Raw genomic sequence first — 21,564 nt, 5'->3', positions numbered from 1 at the left:
TAGGTCTGTGATGAAGTTTGAGTATAATTGTTGTGAGGTAAGGAGTAAGATTTATTCTTTACCATGCAGATACTCAATGGTTCCATCACCAGTTATTGAAAAGACTCTTTTCTCCATTGCATGACCTTGCCATCTTTGTCAAAACTCAGTTGACCAGTATAGGTTTATCTCTTGACTCTTCTTTCTCAATTATCTGTATGTCTATACTTATACCAATACAACACTGCATTGATTACTACAGCTTTATGGTAAGTGAAACAGGCAACATAAGTCCTCCCATCTTGTTTTTCTTTTTTTAAAACTGGCCTACTTATTTTAGGACATTGACTTAATATACACTCTGAAATCAGCCTCTAACTTCTTCAAAAAGGGAGAAAAACAGTTAAGATTTTGCTTGGGATTGCATTGAAACTTTAGAACAACTTGGGAATGACTTCCATGATGATGGTTTTTAAATATTTCCGCAGATTATTTTACATATCAAGAGTTGGGAGCTTATTTTTCCTCTGCTAGAGCTTAGGCTGTACTTAGCGATTCACTTATAGTGAATAAAAAGGATGGAATGTGACTCCCAAGAGCAGATCATAAAAGACACAGCTACTTTGATCTTGCCTCCTCCTGGATCACTTGTTTTTGGAGAGCCCATATGCCATGCCATGAGGACACTGAAGCAGACCTGTGGGAGGTCCACATGGCCAACAATCGTGGCCTCTTGCCAATAGTCAGCACTAACTTGCTAGGTGTGTTTTTGAACCACCTTGGAAAGTTATCCTCCAGCGCCAGTCAGGTCTTCAGGTTAGTGTAGATAGGCTGACACCTTGACTGACTCCAGCCTCATGCAAGACCTTGAGCCATAACCACTCAGCTAAGCTACTCCCACATTCCTGCCCCATAGAAACTGTGGATAAGATGCTTATTGTTTTAAGCCACTGAGTCTTGGGTAATTTGTTGCTCAGTAATCAATAGCCAATACAACAATCTTGAACAATATCAAGTTCTCCAACTCATGAACATGGTAAGTCTCTACATTTATTTAGCTCTTCTTTAATTCCCCTTTGCAATTTTTAAATTTTCAACGTACAGGCCTTGCACATCTTTCAGTAGATGTATTCCTAAGTAATTCTGGTTTTTTGATGCTACTATAAACAGTTGGTTTTAATTTTTTCCCAGTTGTTTGTCACTAGAGTATAGAAATACAGTTGATTTCTATATTTTGTTCTTGTGTCCTGCAGCTTTACAAATGTGTTAATTATTTCTGGTAGCTTTTCGGTGGATTCCTTAGAATTTTCGACATACATGGTCTACATCATCCAGAAATGAGTTTTATGTGTTTTACTTTTTTCCTAATTTGTGCCTTTTATTTTTCTTTATTTTATTAGTTAAGACCTCTAATAGAATATTAAATAAAAGTGGTGAATGGATATCCTTGCTTTCTTCCTGGTCTTAGGTGGAAAGCGTTGAGTTTTTCACCAGTGAGGCTGTATCTAATCAGAGCACAAATCTTGTAGATCTTCACATCCATTTTTAGTTTATTATTTTTGATCAAATGTAAGAAATGAGTTTCCACTGAAATAAGCCCATATTTTCATTAATTTTTAGTTTGTTGAATCCATTTAAGAAAGTGTATGTAATTCTTAAAGAAGGATAGTTTCCTTGTTAAAAGGGATATTAGAAGGTGTTTGTTTACATATAAGCACCTGATTATGGTTTTCTCCCTGTGCTAGAAATTCTAGTTGCCTCCCAGTGTATTTTTTTCCTTCATAATGGAAGGTTCATTTTATTTGAGCCAGCAGTGCCTCCAGCGGAGGTCACATATCTCAGTACCCTTCGCCTCTCAGTCTGACAAATGGACTAAGTCCTGGCGTCCGGGCCAGTGAGCTGTAAACAGAAATATTGGTGGGACTTCTGAGAAGGCTCCTTAAAGTTGCTTTTTGCCCTTTTTGTCCTTTCTTCTTCTTCCCACTGCCTGGACTGCAGTTAAAATGGTTGGAGCTTTTTAAACCTGAAGGTGAAATTAACTTCTCTTGTATTTAAGCCACTATTGTTTGAAGTTTTCTACTTAGCATGGTTGATCTAATCTTCCTGATGCATGATTTTCCAAAAGGAAAAGCCTAGAGCAGGTTTCTAAGACAGTATGTGAGACACGAATAATCTGTGATTAGTCTAATTATTTCTGTCTCTATTCCAATTCAGTTTCCCAGGAATCAGAAGGATATCCAGCATTTTAATTGGGTACCTCAAAATCTTTTAGTTTAATATCATTTCTATTCCTTCATATGAGATAGAAAAGCTATAGGAAGTTCAGTCTGAATCACTTTTGTACTTAAAGAATAATAGCAAGTCTCAGAGTAACCAAGAAGGGCATGTGGTTTTATCTGTCATGAAAAGAATAATCTTTCCAAAATTTATCACAAATGGCAGAAATAACTTTGGGCATCCCTAATTTTCATTAGTGTTCTTTGGGTAATAAATTAGGGAATGTACAAAGTTCCCTCATTCTTTAACATTTTCAGTGCAGAAGAAGGAATATGAAAATATAAGATGCATCAGGGCAGGGAGTTTTCTGTTTTGCTCCCTACTGTATTTCAGTGTTTAGAACACAGGCTGGCACATATTCAGTAAATATTTGTGTAATGCATTAGAGAGGTCTCCGGTGGGTCTGGTTTCCACAGGCCTTGAGGGCACATGAAGTGTGTGCAGGGGACATTTATTCCTTTGGCTGCTCCTTGTCATGCAAAGGCATATTATGCCCCTGGGAAAGCCGCCCCTACGTTTATCCTATTGTCGCATTAGATGGTAGGTTTCTTGAGTGTGGGGTGGGTAGCTGGTGCAGCTTGCCTTGTGGGTTTTTTTCAGCCACAGTTGGCCAAAGAAAGCAATCCTGCGTGTCATTGCCAGGTCATGGTTTCTAACCTTTGCCTGCTGTGGTTTCAGGCTAGTACTAAATAGGACCAGAGGACAGTTGAAGTTTACCCTCTGTATCAAGAGCGGCTTGCATGTTTTCTACCCAGCAAATTAAATTATTTGCCCGATGAACATTATTTCATGATTTCCTTCCTAAAAGGACTAAGCATCTGGAAAATCTGAAGCAGCATATAACTGATGTCCATGTTTATTAGTGGACTAAGAGACAGCCATCTCCTGTTGCCTTACATTCTCAGTTAGACTTACAGAGCCACAGCTTCTGCTGTTGGCATATGGGGGGCTATTCCCTCTGACCCAGAGTGGGTTTTTGGCCTAGACTCTGAGCTGGACATGGGCCAGGGGTTCTCCAGTTGTGTGGCCGTGTGTCCCCTTTCCTAGCCAAGGTTCCTGCTTCCTGCTGCCCAAGTGCTTGAACTCCAGCTCAAGCACATCTTCCTAGGTCTGTGCTCTTTGTTTCTCTTTGCTTTATCTGATTGTCCTGTACTGGCCCCTTGCCTGACCACTGCTGCCTTCTTTTTCAGTGGCCCCTCCATTTGCTCTTTGGCTTCCCCAGCTCTGAGGACCTTTGAGACCCCCTTGGTAGAGCTCCCTCTGGCCTCCTGACACACAAATCCAAGCATATGGTCTTTTTTAAAGCCTGCTTTTCGCAGGGTCTGTGGATTTCAAGAAAGCTTTCTCATTCAGAACACCCAATGTAAAAAAGTGTTTATGATATAATGAAAATTAGGTCAGGTGTGGTGGCTCACACCTGTAACCCCAGCACTTTGGGAAGCCAAGATGGAAGGATCACTTGAAACCAGGAGTTTGAGACTAGCCTGAAAAACATGGCAAAACCCATTTCTACCCAGCAAGAGAGAGAAGAGAGAAGAGATAGTGAAAACTAAAGTTGAAAATAATGTGTAAATGTAAGGTAGTATGATGTTCTCTCACAGCTTTTGACAGTTATTAGGTGAAATCTAATGTAATTATTTTTGTCCCATCTTTCTGTAGAATACGGTTTTAAGTGCTGTAAATTATAATCCTTTGAGAGAATTTAAAACATTGTGCGGTAGCACTTTATTTGACAACTTGAGGTCATGGTGGTGTCCCAGTGGCATGGACAAGTGAACTCTCTATCTTTTATCATATGGGAAAGTATAAACTTACGTCCAAAAAGAGTGCATAACTTTCCAATTTCCTTTAAAAGGATCTAAGATAATATATTTATTTCTGTCAAGCTTTTGTTAATTTACCATTCACCCAGGAAATACTTAGAGTGCTATGTGCTGGACACTGTTCTAAGTACAGAGGCCAAGTAGTTATGAGAAGCAACCCAAATCCTCCCCACTCAGAGTTTACATTTAGATAAAGAGGATAGAAATGTAAGCAAATGAGCACAAAAGTCCTATGTTCCTGCCAGAATTTGCAGTCTTCTTTCTGTTTATTACTGGGTGGGGTGTCCATATTCTTTACAGAATAGTCCTGCTGAAATTGGTTACATAATTTGGTAAGTGTATACTCACATCTGTCATAGTTGGGGTGGGAAGCATGGACAGGAGAGTGAAAATCTTTAACCTTCCTCAGTTTCTTAAGGGAGTCTCTAACCTCCCTCCATAAACTAAGAGCATCTACCAAATTGTGAACGCCTTAAATGCAAGCAAAACTATGCATTTTCTTTCTTTTTTCTTTCGCTCTGTTGTCCAGCGTGGGGTGAAGTGGCGCTATCTTGGTTCACTGCACCCTCCACCTGCCGTTGTTCAAGTGATTCTCCTGCCTCAGCCTCCTGAGTAGCTGGGACCACAGGCGTGTGCCGCCATGCCTGGCTAATTTTCTGTATTTTTAGTGGAGATGGGGTTTAACCCAGGATGGTGTCGATCTAATGACCTCATGATCCACCTGCCTCAGCTTCCCAAAGTGCTGGGATTACAGGAGTGAGCCACCACACCCGGTCCATTATATTTTTGTTAATTTCTTTAAAAACATGATTTTAAAAAAAAAGCAACAGGGTTTTGCTCTGTCACCCAGGCTGGATGCAGTGGTGCAATCATAGCTCACAGCAACCTTGAACTCCTGGGCTCAAATGATCCTCCCACATCAGCCTTTCTGGGACTACAGGCATGCATCACCATGCCCAGCTAATTCTTTTTACTTATTCTTATTTTTTTTGTAGAGATGAGGGTCTTGCTTGTTGCCTAGGCTGGTTGGTCTTAAACTCCTGGATTCAAGTGATCCTCCTGCTTCAGCCTCCCAACGTGCTGGGATTACAGGCATGAGCTACCACACAGAAACACCAAGATTGTGTTGTTGAGCTTTTAAGGTATATGGGTGTAACATGACAGAAGTATTGCAGTGGATGGGAAGACCCTACATAGAACTATAGTAGTCTTCATTTAACCTTGTCAACAGGTTCTTGGAAATTCCAACTTTAAGTAAAATATCATTCAAATAATACCATTTCATTCAGCATCTTTTCATTAAGGCATTGAGAAAACGAAATTATACTTTGTTTCAGTTGGAGTTCCCAAGAAGTAATTCAGTGAGGACTTACTATAGGCTCTTGCAAGTTTCTCCTGTTTCACTTGAGTAATTCATTATTAACTCTAAATACATTATGATAAATTTTGAATGCATATTATAATTTCTAGGGCAAATAGGGGAAAAATACAGTGATAAATAGCAGAAAAAACTGAAATGCTAAATAATATTTGGTAGCACAAAAGAACGTAGGAAAAGGGGAATAAAGAGTAAAAAACAGATGAGACAGAAACCAAATAGCAAAATCCAGCTATTCAAGAAAATACATTAAGTATGAATAATAGCTAAACACTCCAATCAAAAGGTAGAGATTGTCAGACTAATTTAAAAGAAAAAAATCACTATATGCTATTTATAAGACACACTTTCAATACAAAGACACAAAAAAAGCCTGAAATTAAAAGGATGAAGATAAATTATGGAGATGGTAAGCATAAAAAAGCTGAAATGGCTGTATTAAAATCAAAGTAGACTTCTTCATGAGTATTACTAAAAACACAGCAGAAGACTTGTTATGATGAGAGGATCAGTTGTGTTTGTGTGCCTAATAACAGTGTCCACAAACATGAACAGCTTCCAAATCAGCTGTTAGGAGCAATGAACAAATCTACAATCACAGTTAGATACTTTGAGACCAAAAAATAAAAATGTTCAATTTTGTGCTTAATTCAGAACTCACAGCTCTAACTTGCCTTATATTTTTAGTATTTTGTTATGTTTATGACATTTTGCTATCTTCAACTGAATCAGTGTTATGCTGATATACACCCCATTTTTTGTTTTCCTTCCTATCAGAGCTTCAGAAAAGGGATTTCTACTTCCTTGCCTCCAATTCATTACTTTTTTTTTTTGCCATATTGATTTCTTATATATCTCTTCATTAAAAATATGTATTTGTTACAGAGAATGCCACCCTTACCCCCCACCCCATCCACCATCAGCCTTCTATAGCAAACGCTGCTTTCTGTGATTCTGTAGTTACTACAGACAGATGCATCCACAAATGGCATAGACTGTTATTTTGTTTTTCGAAATTTTGTAAGAAGATGAGTGTAACATGTGACATGTTTTATGTGTATTTTTCATTCCACTTTAAACTCAGTACATGCACATGGGGTTCATCTGGATGGCTGTATGGTATTGTGTTGTGTGAATACCCACTCTGCAGCTGTTCCCCTACTCGGGATGATTTGTTTCTGCTTCCTCTCTCCCGAATGCAGGGCTGCAGTGGAATGTGCCTCAAAGCACACGTCAGCTCTACTTGGTGTTGCCACATCGCTCCCCAGAGAAGCCATAGCTTCACCTTCCCTCAGGACTGTGTGAGAGTTCTCTGTTCCTTCCAGCCTTAGCAAAACCTCGCACCAGAATCCCAGTAGTTAGGGAGGCAGAAGGCAGGAGGATCACTTGAGCCAAGGAGTTCAAGACTTACCTGGGCAACATGGCAACACCCCATTCTCCACAAAATGGAAAAAAAAAAAAAAAAGAGAGAGAGATAAAACTGAATGATAGGAGACATTTACATTTTTGCCAATTGTTACTGTATTGAAGATTGCTCATTTTAGCTTTCAGTTCCCTAAAAACGAGTGAACATAGATATCTTTTCATGAGTTTATTAGCCATTTGAGTTTTCTCTTCTGAAATTACCTTTTCGTATGCTTTTAAAACTGGGTTATCTTTTTCGTACACATTTCTACGGTTTCTTGATATGTTCTGGATGCGTTTTTTGGCTATATGAATTCTGAGACCACCTTCAGCCCTCTTACTTATGTTTCTACTTCATCGATGGTAGCTTTTGGCATACTATAGCTTTTACATTGTAAAGCAGACCAATGTGTGTTTTCTTTTCTAGTTTGTGCCTTATGTTTCTTATTTTAAAATATTTTGCCACCCCAGTGCCAAAAAGGTATTTCTTCTGTATTTTGTGCAGAAAGATTTACAGTTTTGTGAACTCTATTTGAGCACTTACTCCATTGCAAGTTTATGTTTGGTGTCAGGAAGGTCCTGTTCTGTCTCTTCCTTGTATATAACCTGTGTGCCCCTTTCCTCCCAATCTACCGATGTCTGCTGAATACCAGGTGCCCTTACACAGAGGAGACTATTTCTAGGCTCTTGTTCTCTTGGTCTATTTAAATAACTCTAGATAAAGACCATGCTGTTTTAGTTAGCCAAACTTTATAGTATGTCTTGAAATCTGATAGGACTTATGCTTCTTTAAAAATTGCTTGGCTTTTCTGGATTTTTTTATTTCTTTGTTTTTTAACTCTTTTTATTGTGATACACAACACAAACTGTAGCTGTCACGAAGCTGGGCAAATCACTGTAAAGCAAATATACCCATAATCCATCATGCAGACCGTGCCTGGCCAGCCCTGCAGCCCACGGTGCTCCCTTCCTTCCCACCTCTCTTTCTCCTTCCCATCTCCCTCCTGTGATCCCTTTCCCTTCCTTCACCCTCCCTCCTGTGACCCCTCTGGCACACATAGTCATCATCTTTGCACTTTGCTGTATTGTTTTACTGTTTAGTGTGTGGTTTAGATTCATCCATTCACAGAAGTGGAATCATGTTTTCAGGTTTAGGGTCTGGCTTGTTTCTCTTAACATAATGTTTTTAAAATGCAAACCTTAAATATTCAGCATGAACTTGAGGATTTGGCATTTACATTCCAACAAAACACCCTGTTAAGATTTTATTTTGAATATTTAATTTATGTATTAATTTGATGAAAATTGGTATCTTAACAGTTTTGCATCTTTTTATTCATGGAAGCGGTATCTTTGTTATCACTAGGATTTTTTTTTTAATCCCTTACTATCCTTTTTCATTTTTTTCTGTTATGGCCATATATATATATGATTTATTCCCAAGTATCTTATAGCTTTTTTTTTTTTTTTTTTGCTGTTATTTGCTAAGAGTTTATTTTTTCTTTCTAAACAATCTGCATTTTGTCCCTGGTTGCTTTTAAGGATTTCTTTCGTTTCACCACAGTGGAGCTAGATGTAAATTTCATTTTAGCATCCTTTTAGAGACTTTTCCACTTTCATTCTGAGGACTTATATTCTTTATTAATTCTAGAAAATGCTCAGCTATTTATCTCTTTAAATGTAATATTCTTTCCCTCATATTCCCTCTGTTGTTTTCTGGAACCCCTATGCTGATAGCCGCATGAAATGCATGCAATCTGCCTGTGCAGAGGCCTGGGCCTTCCCTACCCACATAGACCCTCCTTGGTTCACGCCCCGCAGAGCTTTTCCCTTTTCTCTGTGGAGGAGAGAAAGGGTTCGTGGAGCATGGGGATGAACTGGGGTGCCTCTAACCCAGACTTAAGTAACCCTCTACCTCTCTCCTCCTTCCACATGGCCTAGACCCTGTAGTCCAGGAGTGTCCAGTCTTTTGACTCCTCTGTGACACACTGGAAGAAGAATTATCTTCAGCCTCACATAATATACACTAACACTAACAATAGCTGATGAGCTTTAAAAAAAAAATAGCAAAAAAATCTCATAACTTTTTTTTTTTTTTTGAGACAGAGTCTCACTCTATCACCAAGGCTGGAGTGCAATGCCATGATCTTGACCCACTCCACCTCCACCTCCCAGGTTCAAGCGATTCTTGTGTCTTCAGCCTCCTGAGTAGCTGGGACTACAGGCATGTGCTACCACACCAGCTAATTTTTGTGTTTTTAGTAGACAGGGTTTCACCGTGTTGACCAGGCTGATCTCAAACTCCAGACCTCTGTGTGATCCACCCAACTTGGCCTCCCAAAGGGCAGGGATGACAGGCATGAGCCACTGCGCCTGACCTCATAATTGCTTTAAGAAAGTTTAAGGATTTGTGTTGGACCACATTCAAAGCTGTACTGGGCCACATGTTGGACCAGCAGGCCTCAGGTTGGACAAGCTTGCTCTAGTCCCTGTGCTTATCTGAGTCCCACAGAACTCTCTGCAGGCATTTGGACTTAATGCTGCTTATATGCAGAGTGGTTTGTAATCACTCAGTAAGCTTTCCATTTTATTAGCATGGCTCAGGATTACAGTTTCTGGTTTCAGTGACCTTGGAGTTTGTTTCTGTTTTCCATTTGCTTTGTCGTCTTTGTACTGTTTGTGAGAGAAGAGGCACAGAAATTATTTGAAACCAGAAGTTGTTCACCATTCACCCCTCAGCCTACTACAGTCTGTCTTTTGTACCAAAAGTGTTCTTATAAACACCTTGTTTATCAAACTCCTCCATTTGCGACAACCAGTGGTTAGTTCTATCTTACTTATCAGCTGCATTAGATATAGCTGACCATCCCTATCTTAAAACACTTATCAGCTTCAGTGATACTAAACTCCTGTATTTTCCTTCTCTTCACTGGCAGCCCCTTCTTCGATTTCCTTACTGCATTTCCTCCTCTGTCAATCCACAGAATATTTGTGCACTCCTGGGTTTGGTCCTTAGCCCTGTTCTCTCTTCCTCTGTGTCTCACTCACCCCTTGTTATCTCTTCTAGTCCCGTTGCCTTATCACATCCAGTGACTCTGAAATCCTTATCTCCACCTTTTCCTGGAGTTCTCAAATTACATAGCCACCTGCCCTTTCAGTAGCCCCCCAAAATATCTAATAGACACTCCCAAGCTCAGGCTGCACAGCATCTTCTCTTTCTCCGCCCGAAATGTTCTTTTCCCATTTCGTCAAGTCACGGGCACATCATCCTTAAGATCTTCATTCAAGTATCACTTTCTCCAAGGGCTCCCCTGATGTCCCCCACCACCCCCCAGAATAGGTTTGTGCTCCAAGTCACTTTATTTCCTTCCCAGAACTTGCCAGAATTAGTTGTATGTGTTGACTTGATTACTGCCTGTTCTTCACATCACGTGGACTGCCATAAGCTCTGTGAGAGTGGGGCCTTGTTTATCTTGTTCTCTGCTGTATTCTGAGTTCCCAGAATATGGTATGTAGCAGAGTCTCAAAGAATTCTTGCCTGATTCATTAATTTAAATTTTATTATTAAAATATTGAAATATACTCTTCTCATATCAGAAAGTTGTCAAATATGTTCAATTTGATCTTCTAGTCCCAAGAATCAAATTCACATCAAGATTTTTTTTTTAACAAAGGAATAGCCACAGTCATTTTAGCTAGAAAATCATAGGAAGTCTTGACACTTCTGTAACTGTACATTATAAATGACCTTCAAGATAAAGAATAGGTTGGTTTATACATGGAATGGTTCATTGCTAACTAATATTGATGAGGATTTTAAATATCTAGAAAAATCAGTACTTGAAAAACTGACTAAAACTCTATGTAAATAAAAACCAAGATTTTAGATTGTGTTTATTCTCTGATAAATTTGTCACGTGACTGGGTCAGCTGAGACATTGCAATTGTTTTCTGTTAGTGTCTCAGTGATTGCCATCTGCCAGCAAAAGTAACCACAAAGTCAGTGTAGTGTGAAAGTGTTTCAATAATCAGATCTTTTACAGCTTTTAAAAAATGAACACAGTATCCTGACAGTCTTTTACCAGAACTTTGTATAATAAATGATTAAAATTTTACTAGCTCTTCTAATTCAATAAAAAACAATTTTGTTTTACTGAGTAAATTCAGTTTTGTGTTGATTTGTACTGATTAGTATTCTGCAGTGTGGAAGAGGATTTTGCTTATCGCCTAACACTGCTACGACTAAGAAAAATACCATGTACAGTGTTTGGAGGCTGCTGATTTTTGTGTCATGTATATATATTTTTAATGATGTTACATTTAAACGATCACACTGGATTTTTTTCTCTTAGATTTCCGGTCTGTGCTACGACAGCAAAATGTTCCAGGTGCATCAGGTGCTCTGCATCCCCAGCTGGATGGCAAAATTCTTTTCTTGGACACTTGAACCCATCTTCTCTTCTTCAGAACCCACCAGTGAAGCCAGAATTGGGATGGGAGCCACGCTGGACATCCAGAGACAGCAGAGGATGGAGCTGCTGGATCGGCAGCTGATGTTCTCTCAGTTTGCACAAGGGAGGCGACAGAGACAGCAGCAGGTAAAAGTGCTAATAGTTACTAAAACTTAGAAATTTTTCAGTGGCCCAAGCAAATCTTTCCTCTGTGATTGCATGTGAGATAGAGACTACATTTTATTCCATTGCCTTGCAAGTGGATTTTGATGTTTCCGAATAGAATGTAGATCTCTGTTAGTGGCTATTCTTAGTTTTTTAAAAAGGTAAAAAAAAAAAATAAATTGCAGCTGAAAGATTGGTCAAACTGAACATTCCTGTTACAGCTATATAAGATAAGCATTACTTCTTAGAGAAACACCAACCTAGTTAACAAGCTGTACTGTTTATCTGTTTTCATAATCTTGTAAAAGCCACAGTGTCTTCCTGTTAAAATGCTAATCATATGCTATGGAGTGAAGAACGTAAAACTTCTTGATTTTCCTTAGTTGAGATGAAGAGACTATGTAGATAAGCAGATTTTCAATGGAACAACCAAGGAGTAGATAAAAATAATGCTGTGTTTTCTGAACCTTGCTATGAATAATCAGGAACTATTGCATATTTATCTACAAATACTGCTGCATCCAAACAATCTGATACTACAGTTGTCTACCACAGGCAGCAAGGGAAGGAGGGTTCCTGCACGTCAGGCTAAAACCTCAGGCCTGATCTTTCTTGGACACTTCTGTGAGCCAGCCCACAGGGCTTCCCATTTCTCACCTCCACCTTCTTTACCCCTGGGGTAGTTGTAAACCATACAATTATCTCTGCCATCTCTGTCTACCACTAGCATTGGATGCAAGAGGTAGGCCTTCAGATCTCACAGTGGTTTGGAGAAGTGAAATCAGGTTTGAGGTAATTAGAGTCACTTTGGAGATGCAGGTCCCAGAGTTTATATCAGGGTGGGAAAAGGGGGGCACCTTATCAGGGGCAGAGTCTACAAGAGAAAGAGAGAAGCAAAAGTTGTTTCTTAAAGATGTGCTTGAGTTTGAATGACTCTGGAACATGCCATACAGATGCCCATGGTATATTTAAAGCTGGATAATGGACATCTCTGTCTTAGAAATATGGAAGCTACGTATGTAGGTGATTAAGTCACCTCTGTATGGATGAGAGCTGAAAGCAAAGAACTAATGAGCTCTGTAAGAGAAGAACTACATCCAAGAAGAGCTCAGGCTACAGATGAAGCCTTGTATTTAGCAGGAGGTAGATCCTGCAAAGAAACTCAAAGGTATGAGACCTCAGAATGATCCAGGTCAGAAAACCTGAGCAGTGGTTGAGTATAGAGGTAGAGGCACAGAACTTACGAGGGAGAGAGAGAAGTAGGGGATGCTTCTGATGTTTCTGGCTTAGGTAATCTTAGATAGATGACTGATGGTTCCAATTCACCAGTATGAGAAGAGCAGATTGGGGGGAAATATGTTGTCTGAGGGACCTTTGAAATACCTGGGAGGAGATTCCCCATTGGAGAACTTTGAATTTGTGTTCATGAGCAAACCAGAGAAGTTGTGTTTCTCAGACTGGCCTCCTCAGGAAGATTTTTATGCATGGAGTTTATGAGAGAACACTGTCAGCATCAGTGTCTATGGGGGCGGGCTGGCAAAGGCAGCAAGATGGGACAGAGAGAGCAGGTGCAGTTCCAACAAAAGCCTCACTGGTCTTACAGAGCGAAGTGGAGCTGAAAGAACCATTCTGAGTTGTCCCAAAATAGGGGCTGGTCCTGTTGGATAAGTCCCACACATGTGACCTCATTTAACCTTAATTACCTTTCTAAAGGCCCTACCTTGAAATACAGTTACATTGTAGGGTTAGGGCTTCAGTTTGTGAATTTGGGGCAGAGGAAAGGGGTGGGGGGCAATGTGTTCTATAACACTGCTCCCCTCAGATTGGAAAGAGCCTAGTACTGTCTGTTGGTGCTGAGTGACTGCTTTGTTTGCAGACATGAGTTATCAGGTACCTGGAGTCTCTGTGGATGCCAGGTTGGATGCTCCACAGTGGCAGGAGATAGGTCAACCTAGACGAGGGGAACCCACACATACCCCCATGCCACCATCATGGCCATCCGCTCATGTGCTAGCACTGGGGTATCTGGTAATGGAGCCACAGTCATTCTGCCCATCTTCCATTTGGTGCCTTTTCTGTAGTGGATGCCCATGGTGGGCACTACCTGCAAAACACCTGATGCTGTTCCTTTAGTTGAATCCTTCTCGTTCCCTCCCTTCCAGTCCCCTGACCACCCGACCAGGTCATCTTCCCTGCCCAGCAGATCCACGTGTATGATTGCCTTAGGCCACTTCTCTTTCCACACAGAGCTGATATCTGAATGTGCTGCCCAGGCTCTGCCCTTACGGGGTTCCCCTGATTGCTGTCTTTCAAGATCGAGCCATCATGCAGCCGTTTCCTTCAGCCGCCACTCCTGTCCTGAGCTGGCCTGTCCTGAGTCACATTTGGCTATTTTCCCCTTTGTTACTTGGTCATGAGGGGCCCACCTGCTGTGGCAGTTGGTGTCTGCTGGGAAGAGGCTGTGGTGCAGCAGAGATGGCTGCCAGGGTGGTCTGACTTGCCTGCTTCTGCAGCTCACTCATGCCCAGTGGCCCCACTCATGCTGATCCCAGATGCCCTTGTCCATCTGAATATGGGTTTCTGTCAGCCCACCTGGCCTGGTAACTTGGTGAGTTTCCACTACTGACCACATGCTCACTTTATGGTCTACAGACAGGCACTTCGTGGTGCAGCAGCAGTTTATGCATGTGAGATTCTTGGCTGTGTGTGCACGCCCTCACTCCAGGACCCCACGAATCCACATCATGGTTCTCCTTTTCTTGCCATAAGCTCCGCACAGTGTCTTTCCCCACCCCAGATACTTGGAACATCACAGGATCTGCCAGGTTGTACCCATGCCTCAGAGAATGAGACAGACCCCAAACCTCTGCCCTGCTGGAGCATGTATTTTCACCAGGCATCTGTGAAACAGGTCTTTAAGGCCTTTGAACAGGCCTTTAAGGCTGTTCCCACTGCTGCGAGACTCCTCCACTTTCATAGAATGGTCTCCCACAACAGGTCTGAAGTCCGGAGCAGGACACCAGCCCCTGGGCTCTTGCTGGACTTTTTCGTTGAATGGTCTGCTGGGCAGCACAGAGCAAACTCTTGATTTATTCCTGAGCTTACTAAGTTCTCTTCTAGTGTCTACACATGTGTACACCCAAATCTCAGCGCTTAGCCTCCTGCTGAACTTCACCAAACTGTGTCTCAATTTTACTCACATGAGTAAAATCACCATGTAGAGAACTCTTTTGTTAAACTACCGCTAGAAACTATCCACTGTGTTTGTTTGCATGCACGAGTACTGTACATGGTGCAGTTGTATTGGAATGTAATACCAGGGGAAAAGTTTGTTTTCACTTACTTTCCAACAGATAAGTACTTAGTGCTTATTATATGCGAGGCCCAGGGCTGGACATTGTGGACCCAGGTGTGAGAAAGATAGCCCCCAGTCCTTTTTCTTACAGAGCGTAGGTCCTGTCTCTCTTGCAGAATTATCATGTTTCACTCATTATCAGTAAGAAGACCACCACCATTTATTGTGCCAGCCCCATAGTAAGTACTCAGTATACGTTACCTCATTTATGCCCAGCCTGCTCCTAGAGAGATGCAGGTTTTCCCTCATGACCCTGGAGTCTCAGGGAAGTGCTTGCTTGTCCATAGGCATGCAGCTGTTGATGGGGATCTGGGACTGGGACCAGCTGTGTCTTACTCCGAGATCTCTGTTCCTGATCCCTCACTCATGTACCTCCCAACATGAGAGCTTCTTGGTGGTTTTTTCCCCCCCCTTTTCACTTTAGCTGGCAGGAAACTCAGTGCTAGGCTTCAGGTTTAATTAGGTTTCTAACCCAAAGTTAGAACTCTCGACTTCCATCTTCTTCTATGTGTTTCAGATATATATTTTTGTTGTTTGCTCCTGTATCTTTTAATTGTAGGCAATCTCATACTGTGTTCCTGCATTTAAAATATGGCTATTTGTTTTAAAACTGTTGATTTGCATATGCTTTTCATAGAATCTATAGAGTTTAGTCAGAAAGTCATTGTTTTCAGTTACTAACTGCTGTATGTTACACGTTATCATTTCAGGTATTCCAAAATAACACTAAAGTTTTGTTTCAGTGTATTCCTTTAAATTTCTCATGCCTGCTTATGCCATAGTCCATCTTGCCATCTGGCAGGTGCTCGCTGCCACCCATGCCATGTGCTTCTCATGAGGCTCTGGGGACACAGCCGGACTGCTTGGGAAGCTCTCTGACCAATACTGGTGGCTTCTATATCGGCACAGAAGAGGTGAAGAACATGTCCTTTCCCTCTGTAAGTTTGTGATCAACTTCAGGCAGCTCAGGTGGTTGTACTTGAAATAGGTGAACATCTGAGAACAATGAAATATTTACTGAAGCACCCATGGCAGTGAAAATCTGAGGAGAGAACCCCTGGTGTGGCCTGATGCTGCCAAGAAAGATTTCAGGAAGTAGAAGGATGGGTGGAATTTGGATAGGTGGAGAGTGTAAGGCACATCAGTCCAGAGGAGAGGACCATCAAGAGTGAGGCGTGGATGTACTACTGAGACCCTAAAGGGGAAAGGCCTCCAGGAGTCCTGTGATTGAGATGTTGGCAGATGTGTAGTGAGAAATGGGAAATAAGAGAGAGTAACTGATCATGGAGGGAGGTGGTTTAAGCCTGACAGTAGATTTTGGCTTGGACATTGGCTGTAAAAAATGGTTTATTCTGTAACAAAGATAGGACATGAAGTTATCTCAGAAAATGTCATTTTATTGCACTGTGTAAAATGGACAGGGGAAAGAAGAAAGCACAGAGGAGGAGACAAATAGGAGGTTTCTAAAACCCACCTCTCAGAGGAGTGCCTTGGCTGGGCTGATGCTGCTCTCTGGATTGAGCTCTCCTTCCTCTGTTCGCTCCCTAAATAGGTTGTTTCCCAAGACTTGGTTCTCCACCTGCTCAGCTTTTCATGCTGGACATCCAGGGGGACCCACCCAGTCCCTGTCATCACCGCTTTGTTGAGCTCATGGCTCCCATGAGCTCCCACAAGTCCCTCAAGATCTAGAGACTGGACCTCCCTCTCTCCTGAGCTCCAGACGGAAATATCCTGCTGCCTACAGGACTTCTCCACTTCAGTGTCCCACCGACACTTGACATGTACTGTTTCTTTTTGTTTTGTTTTTTTTCCCTCGAGACAGTCTCGCTGTCACCCAGGCTGGAATGCAGTGGCACAATCTTGGCTCACTGCAACCTCTGCCTCCCTGGTTCAAGCAATTCTCCTGCCTCAGCCTCTCAGGCACTCGCCACCACGTCCAGCTAATATTTTTATTTTTAGTACAGGGTTTCACCATGTACCAGGCTGGTCTGTAACTCCTGACCTCGTGATCCACCCGCTTCGGCCTCCCAAAGTGCTGGAATTACAGATGTGAACCACCATGCCCTGCCAACGTGTACTGTTTCTTTGCTAAATTCATTTCCCTTTCTCACTACCTACCTGATGAAAAGCACCATGGTTCACCAGAAGATCCAAATCTGGGATTTCATCCCAGACATTTCCCTCTTATGCATCCATGTCCTTCCTGCCCTCCCTGCCAGTTCAGTCCTGAAGAGTCACCCTCCTTGATGTAAGTCCGTCATTCATCTCCAGTGCTGTAGTTGAGGCCATAGCGCCATTTGCCTGGATTTCTTTAGTAGTCTCTTCTCTCCCAACTCGGTCACTGACTGCCTCCCTCCCGGGCCTGCCCCACAGCCTCCCCAGTGATCTCTTTGAAAACACAAATCTGATTGTTTCATTCCAGCTCTCATCCTTCAGGGCCTCTCCATAGCTTTCAGAGTGGTTCCAGCACAAGACTCCTGCCTGCTCTGTGGCTGCATCTCCTTTCTGCTGCCATGTGCAAGCCCTTAGGCCAGCCATACCACACTGGCTTACTTGCAGTTCACCACTGCTCATGTTGTTTCATGCGGTCTTGCCTTCACATCTTCCCTTTTCTCTGCCCAGAATGAACTTCTGTACCAACCCTTTCCCCCCACCCTCCCACATACACATCTTCTTCATGTGCCTAGCCCTATTCACTCGGCATTCCTGGCAAATATCGCCTCCTCTGGGAAGCCCTCCCCAGCTTCCTGGGGGGCTTCCAGAGCTCTCTCTGCCCCTGTAGCTACTGCGTGTCTCCCGGGGCACCTGCTAACCCAATGCTCACTGCTGATTTACTGCTGTCTTCACCAGTGTGTCTCAGGATGGGGCAGACTTGATTTCTCCGTATCTCCAGTGTGGGAATAATCCCTGGCACATATTGGGAACTGAATAGTGGGGAATTAAAGAGCAAATATGAGCATAGTAAATAGATACAAAAAGACTTGGTAAGCCAAATACAGATGAATAATCAGAGCTGGAAACATCTATAGAGGCCGGGCACACTGGCTATGCCTGTAATCCCAGCACTTTGGGAAGCCCAGGTGGGCAGATTGTTGAGCCCAGGAGTTTGAGGCCAGCCTCGGCCACATAGTGAGACCAGGTACTATTAAAAAAAAAAAAAAGATCTACAGATACCCTGAGAGAAGAATGGAAAGCAAGACTCATGTTTAGAGAGTACAAAGAGGAGAAAAAAGAACCCCATGGACCAAGGATAAAACTCAGGGAGGCTACAGAGTAGAATGTTTCAGGAAGAGTAGGTGTTCAGTAGCAGATTCAGATGCCACTACCCCCGCCTCCCAAAAAAAGCCAGGTGAAGATGATGACTGGAAGAAGAACACTGGATTCAGATTCAGCAGAATGAGTTCACTAATGAAAGGGGTTTCAGTGGAGAGATGGGGATGACAAGCGCTGCATGAGCTGGAAGTGGGGGAAGGTCAGTATCACTCTGTTCTGACTGGCTGGTCTCATTCTGGGACATCACTGTAGTCACGCTGGTACCCATTCAAGTGTCAATATGATCTCATCCTACCGAAGCACTTTTAGTCCACTGTGTGGCATATTCCCATTCCACAGCTCTGAAGAACAGTGACCAGGGTGATGGTTCTGCATACCTCACTTCAGCTGGGACATGAGACCCAGGTGCTGACGTGGGCAGGGTGCAGTGTTACCACGTTCATCATCAAGCACAGGCATGTGAGAAAGTCATCAAGTGTGCTTTGACCTCTTACAGATCTTTCTGGACATTTCCTACCAGCACTGACTATCCAAAGGCCTTTAGAGGCTTGTCTCATGGGCCTGTGGCAGTGAAGATGGAATGGGCTGCAGTGTGACTGCAGCCTGTGACGCCCACTTATCATCTCACTCCACATCCACAGATGTCCCATTCTTTTGTAAACTCATGTTGGGACACCGTGCTGGACACACATGAGCTGCTCTCACTTGCTCATTGCCCGCTGACTCACTCTTCTCTGCCATCAGAGCTGCTGGCTCCAAAGCAGGTGGTGTCTCAGAGTCATTTTGCTACTTGCAGCTGTGATCGTCTTTCCACTGCCAAGGCCATTATATAACTTCTCAAGGGTTTGTGTTTTATTCATTCCCCGTAGAATAGGAGCTCTCAGAGGGCTAGAGCTGCTTTGCTTCTTGTCTTTTGGCTCTAATGCAGTGTACTGCCCTAAGGGATTAAGTAAGACAGTGCCTGTGCCTTCAAGAGATTTGCAGCCAGCAAGAGGGAGACATGAGGCTCCACTAGGCACTAGGTTTCTGTGGGAGTCTGTGCAAAGAGGAGGAGAAGGAACCCTGAGGCCTAAATGGTAGATGTGGCCAGTTCTCCCTAAGGGAGGCAGCAAAGGTAATCTTGAGGCCAGTGGGGGCCAGGTGTTTCAGTCACAGGGGACCTTATGAAAAAAATGCACAGGGACTCAAAACAGCTGTGGGGACTACAACGAATTGCATTCACCTGGGATTGAGGTTGCCATAAGAAGGAGGCAGTGAAGGACATGGCTGGGAAGACAGCAGAAGCCAGGAAAGGGGTCTTCTACCAAACTAAGAATTGCTGTTGTTTTCATCCTGCCAGACGTTGGTGAGTCAGTGAGGCCTTTTCAACAGAATAAGTTAGATTTGTTTTTAAGAAAGCTTACTTTAGTCATATGAACATTGTTTAAAGAGATGGCACTAGGCTGGGCACAGTGGCTCATGCCTGTAATCCCAGCGCTTTGAGAGGCCAAGGCAGGAGGATAGCATGAGCCTAGGGATTTGAGACCAACCTAGGCAATATAGTGACACCTCTTCTCTACAAAAAAAAATTAAAAATCAGCTGGGCATGGTGGCATGTACCTCTAGTCCTAGCTACTCAGGAGGCTGAGATGGGACGATCACTTGATCCCTGGAGGTCAAGGTGCAATAATGGCTGAAAAAAAGAAACAGTGACACTAGAGGAAGAAGACAAGGTGGGAGATGGAGACGAAGAGCACGCAGTGCTCAGGATATTGGTGGTGATGAGCCAGAGTGTGCCCAGCTCATCACCTTGAAGAACCAGGGCAGGCTTTGCAGAGCCTCTGTGTTCAGTTACTGGAGTCTCCTATAGTAATGAGCATCCCCGTGGTGGCTATGTGACCTGAGTCTCCACAGCTTCACAGTGCGTATCTCCCTCCCTTCGCTGGCCATAGCAAAGAACCTCTGTGATAAGAAAGAGGTATCTGTTCTCTACTCCTGGCCCCCGGCATAAAGCACCTAAAGCCCTTGGAATCTCTGCAGTGAGAAGTGTCTTTTCACATGGATGACTGCTGTTCGGGCACTCTTGGATAGCCTTTGATGGGGGCTAGTTACCAGGGGATCCAATAAGTGATTAGAGGGTTGAGACTTTCAGCCCCACCCCAGCCTCTGTGATTAGGGAGAGGGGTTGAGTTGATCACCAATGGCCAGTGATAAAATCAGTTTTATCTACATAACGAAGTTTCCGTAAAACCCCCAAAGCACAGGGTTTAGAGAACTTCCAGATTGCTGAATATGTGCTGGAGCAGGGTACAGAGGATGCTAGAGAGGAGCACGGACAATGCCCCATGCCTTGACCTGCGCATCTCTTGCATCTGGCTTTTCATCTGTATCCCTTGTAATATCCTTTCTAATCAATGGGTAGATGTCAGTGTAGTGTTTCCCTGAGTTCTGGGAGCCATCCTAGCAAATTAGTTGAACCTGAGGAGTAGACCATGGGAACCTTCATTTATCGCACGTTGGTTAGAACCACAAGTTACAGCTGGCAGTTGCCATCTGAAATAGAGCAGCAGTCTTGTGTGACTGGGCCCTTAACCTATGGGGTCTGAGGCTATCTCCTGATAGATAGTGTGGGGATAGAGTTAAGTTATAAGACACCCTGCTGGTGTCCACTGGAGAACTGCTTGGAGTACGGGGCAACCCCCCAACACATCTCGTTTCAGAAGTGTTGTGTTGAGTGGTGTGTGAGTGTAGAGAGGAAGAAACAGTGCTGTTTTTCTTCAGAAACATCCTCACCATAGAAAGCACCATAACATAATGAACAGAACAGGAATGAGCAGTTAGGGACTCAATCCTGGGTTGACAGGGACATCTATACAGTCTGTAGAATACTGTTGTCATTGGGGATTAAAAGAAAATAATACAAAATTACTTTAGCTACCAGAGGCTCTAACAGATACTTGTTATTTGTTATTATCATAGTATTGGGCATCTGTTTTTGTGGCTCTCAGGAAGTTTGAGAGATAGTCTGATTTGGGAGCTAACCTTGATAGTTATTACTCTTAAAAGCTTGTAACCTCTAGAGCAACAGTCAGCAGGTTATGGCCTGTGGGCCAAACTACCTGTTTTTGTACAGTCTGAAGCTAGGAACAGTTTTTACATTTTAAATGGTTATATAAATAACTACATAGTATCCTTGATCTCTTCCCTCTTTGTCTTCCAAACCTAAAATGTTTACTGTCTGGCCCTTTACAGAAAAATTTTTGCCAGCCCCTGCCCTAGAAGATTATGTAGCCAGCAACTTTCAGAGTAACCTTTTACCTGGAAATGTGAATGTTCTCTTAGTTCTGGTCATCTGTTGTCTGTGGGAAGCAGTCATCTCTCTTTTGGCTGATGATGAGAATGCTGTTACGTACCACAACACAAACTTGGGGTTAAAGGTTTCCATAAGGCATTTCTGTAAAGTTTCCATCTATTTTAGAA

The 21,564-nt window shown here is 42.8% G+C and overlaps 1 protein-coding gene across 5 annotated transcripts in view; it reads left to right on the top strand.

Moving 5' to 3' along the window:
- UBAC2 (UBA domain containing 2) overlaps nucleotides 1-21,564 on the top strand; it is a 171,629-nt gene that overhangs the window by 115,584 nt on the left and 34,481 nt on the right. For all 5 annotated transcript variants that reach the window (XM_010338813.3, XM_003928215.4, XM_074387483.1 and 2 more), the window contains one exon: nucleotides 11,214-11,459. In XM_010338813.3, the coding sequence (XP_010337115.2) occupies nucleotides 11,214-11,459 (246 nt within the window). The remainder of the gene's footprint in view (nucleotides 1-11,213; nucleotides 11,460-21,564) is intronic.

This window comes from Saimiri boliviensis, chromosome 16 (genome assembly GCF_048565385.1).
Source record: "Saimiri boliviensis isolate mSaiBol1 chromosome 16, mSaiBol1.pri, whole genome shotgun sequence".
NCBI lineage: Eukaryota > Metazoa > Chordata > Mammalia > Primates > Cebidae > Saimiri > Saimiri boliviensis.
This window is presented reverse-complemented; position numbering and strand designations above follow the sequence as displayed.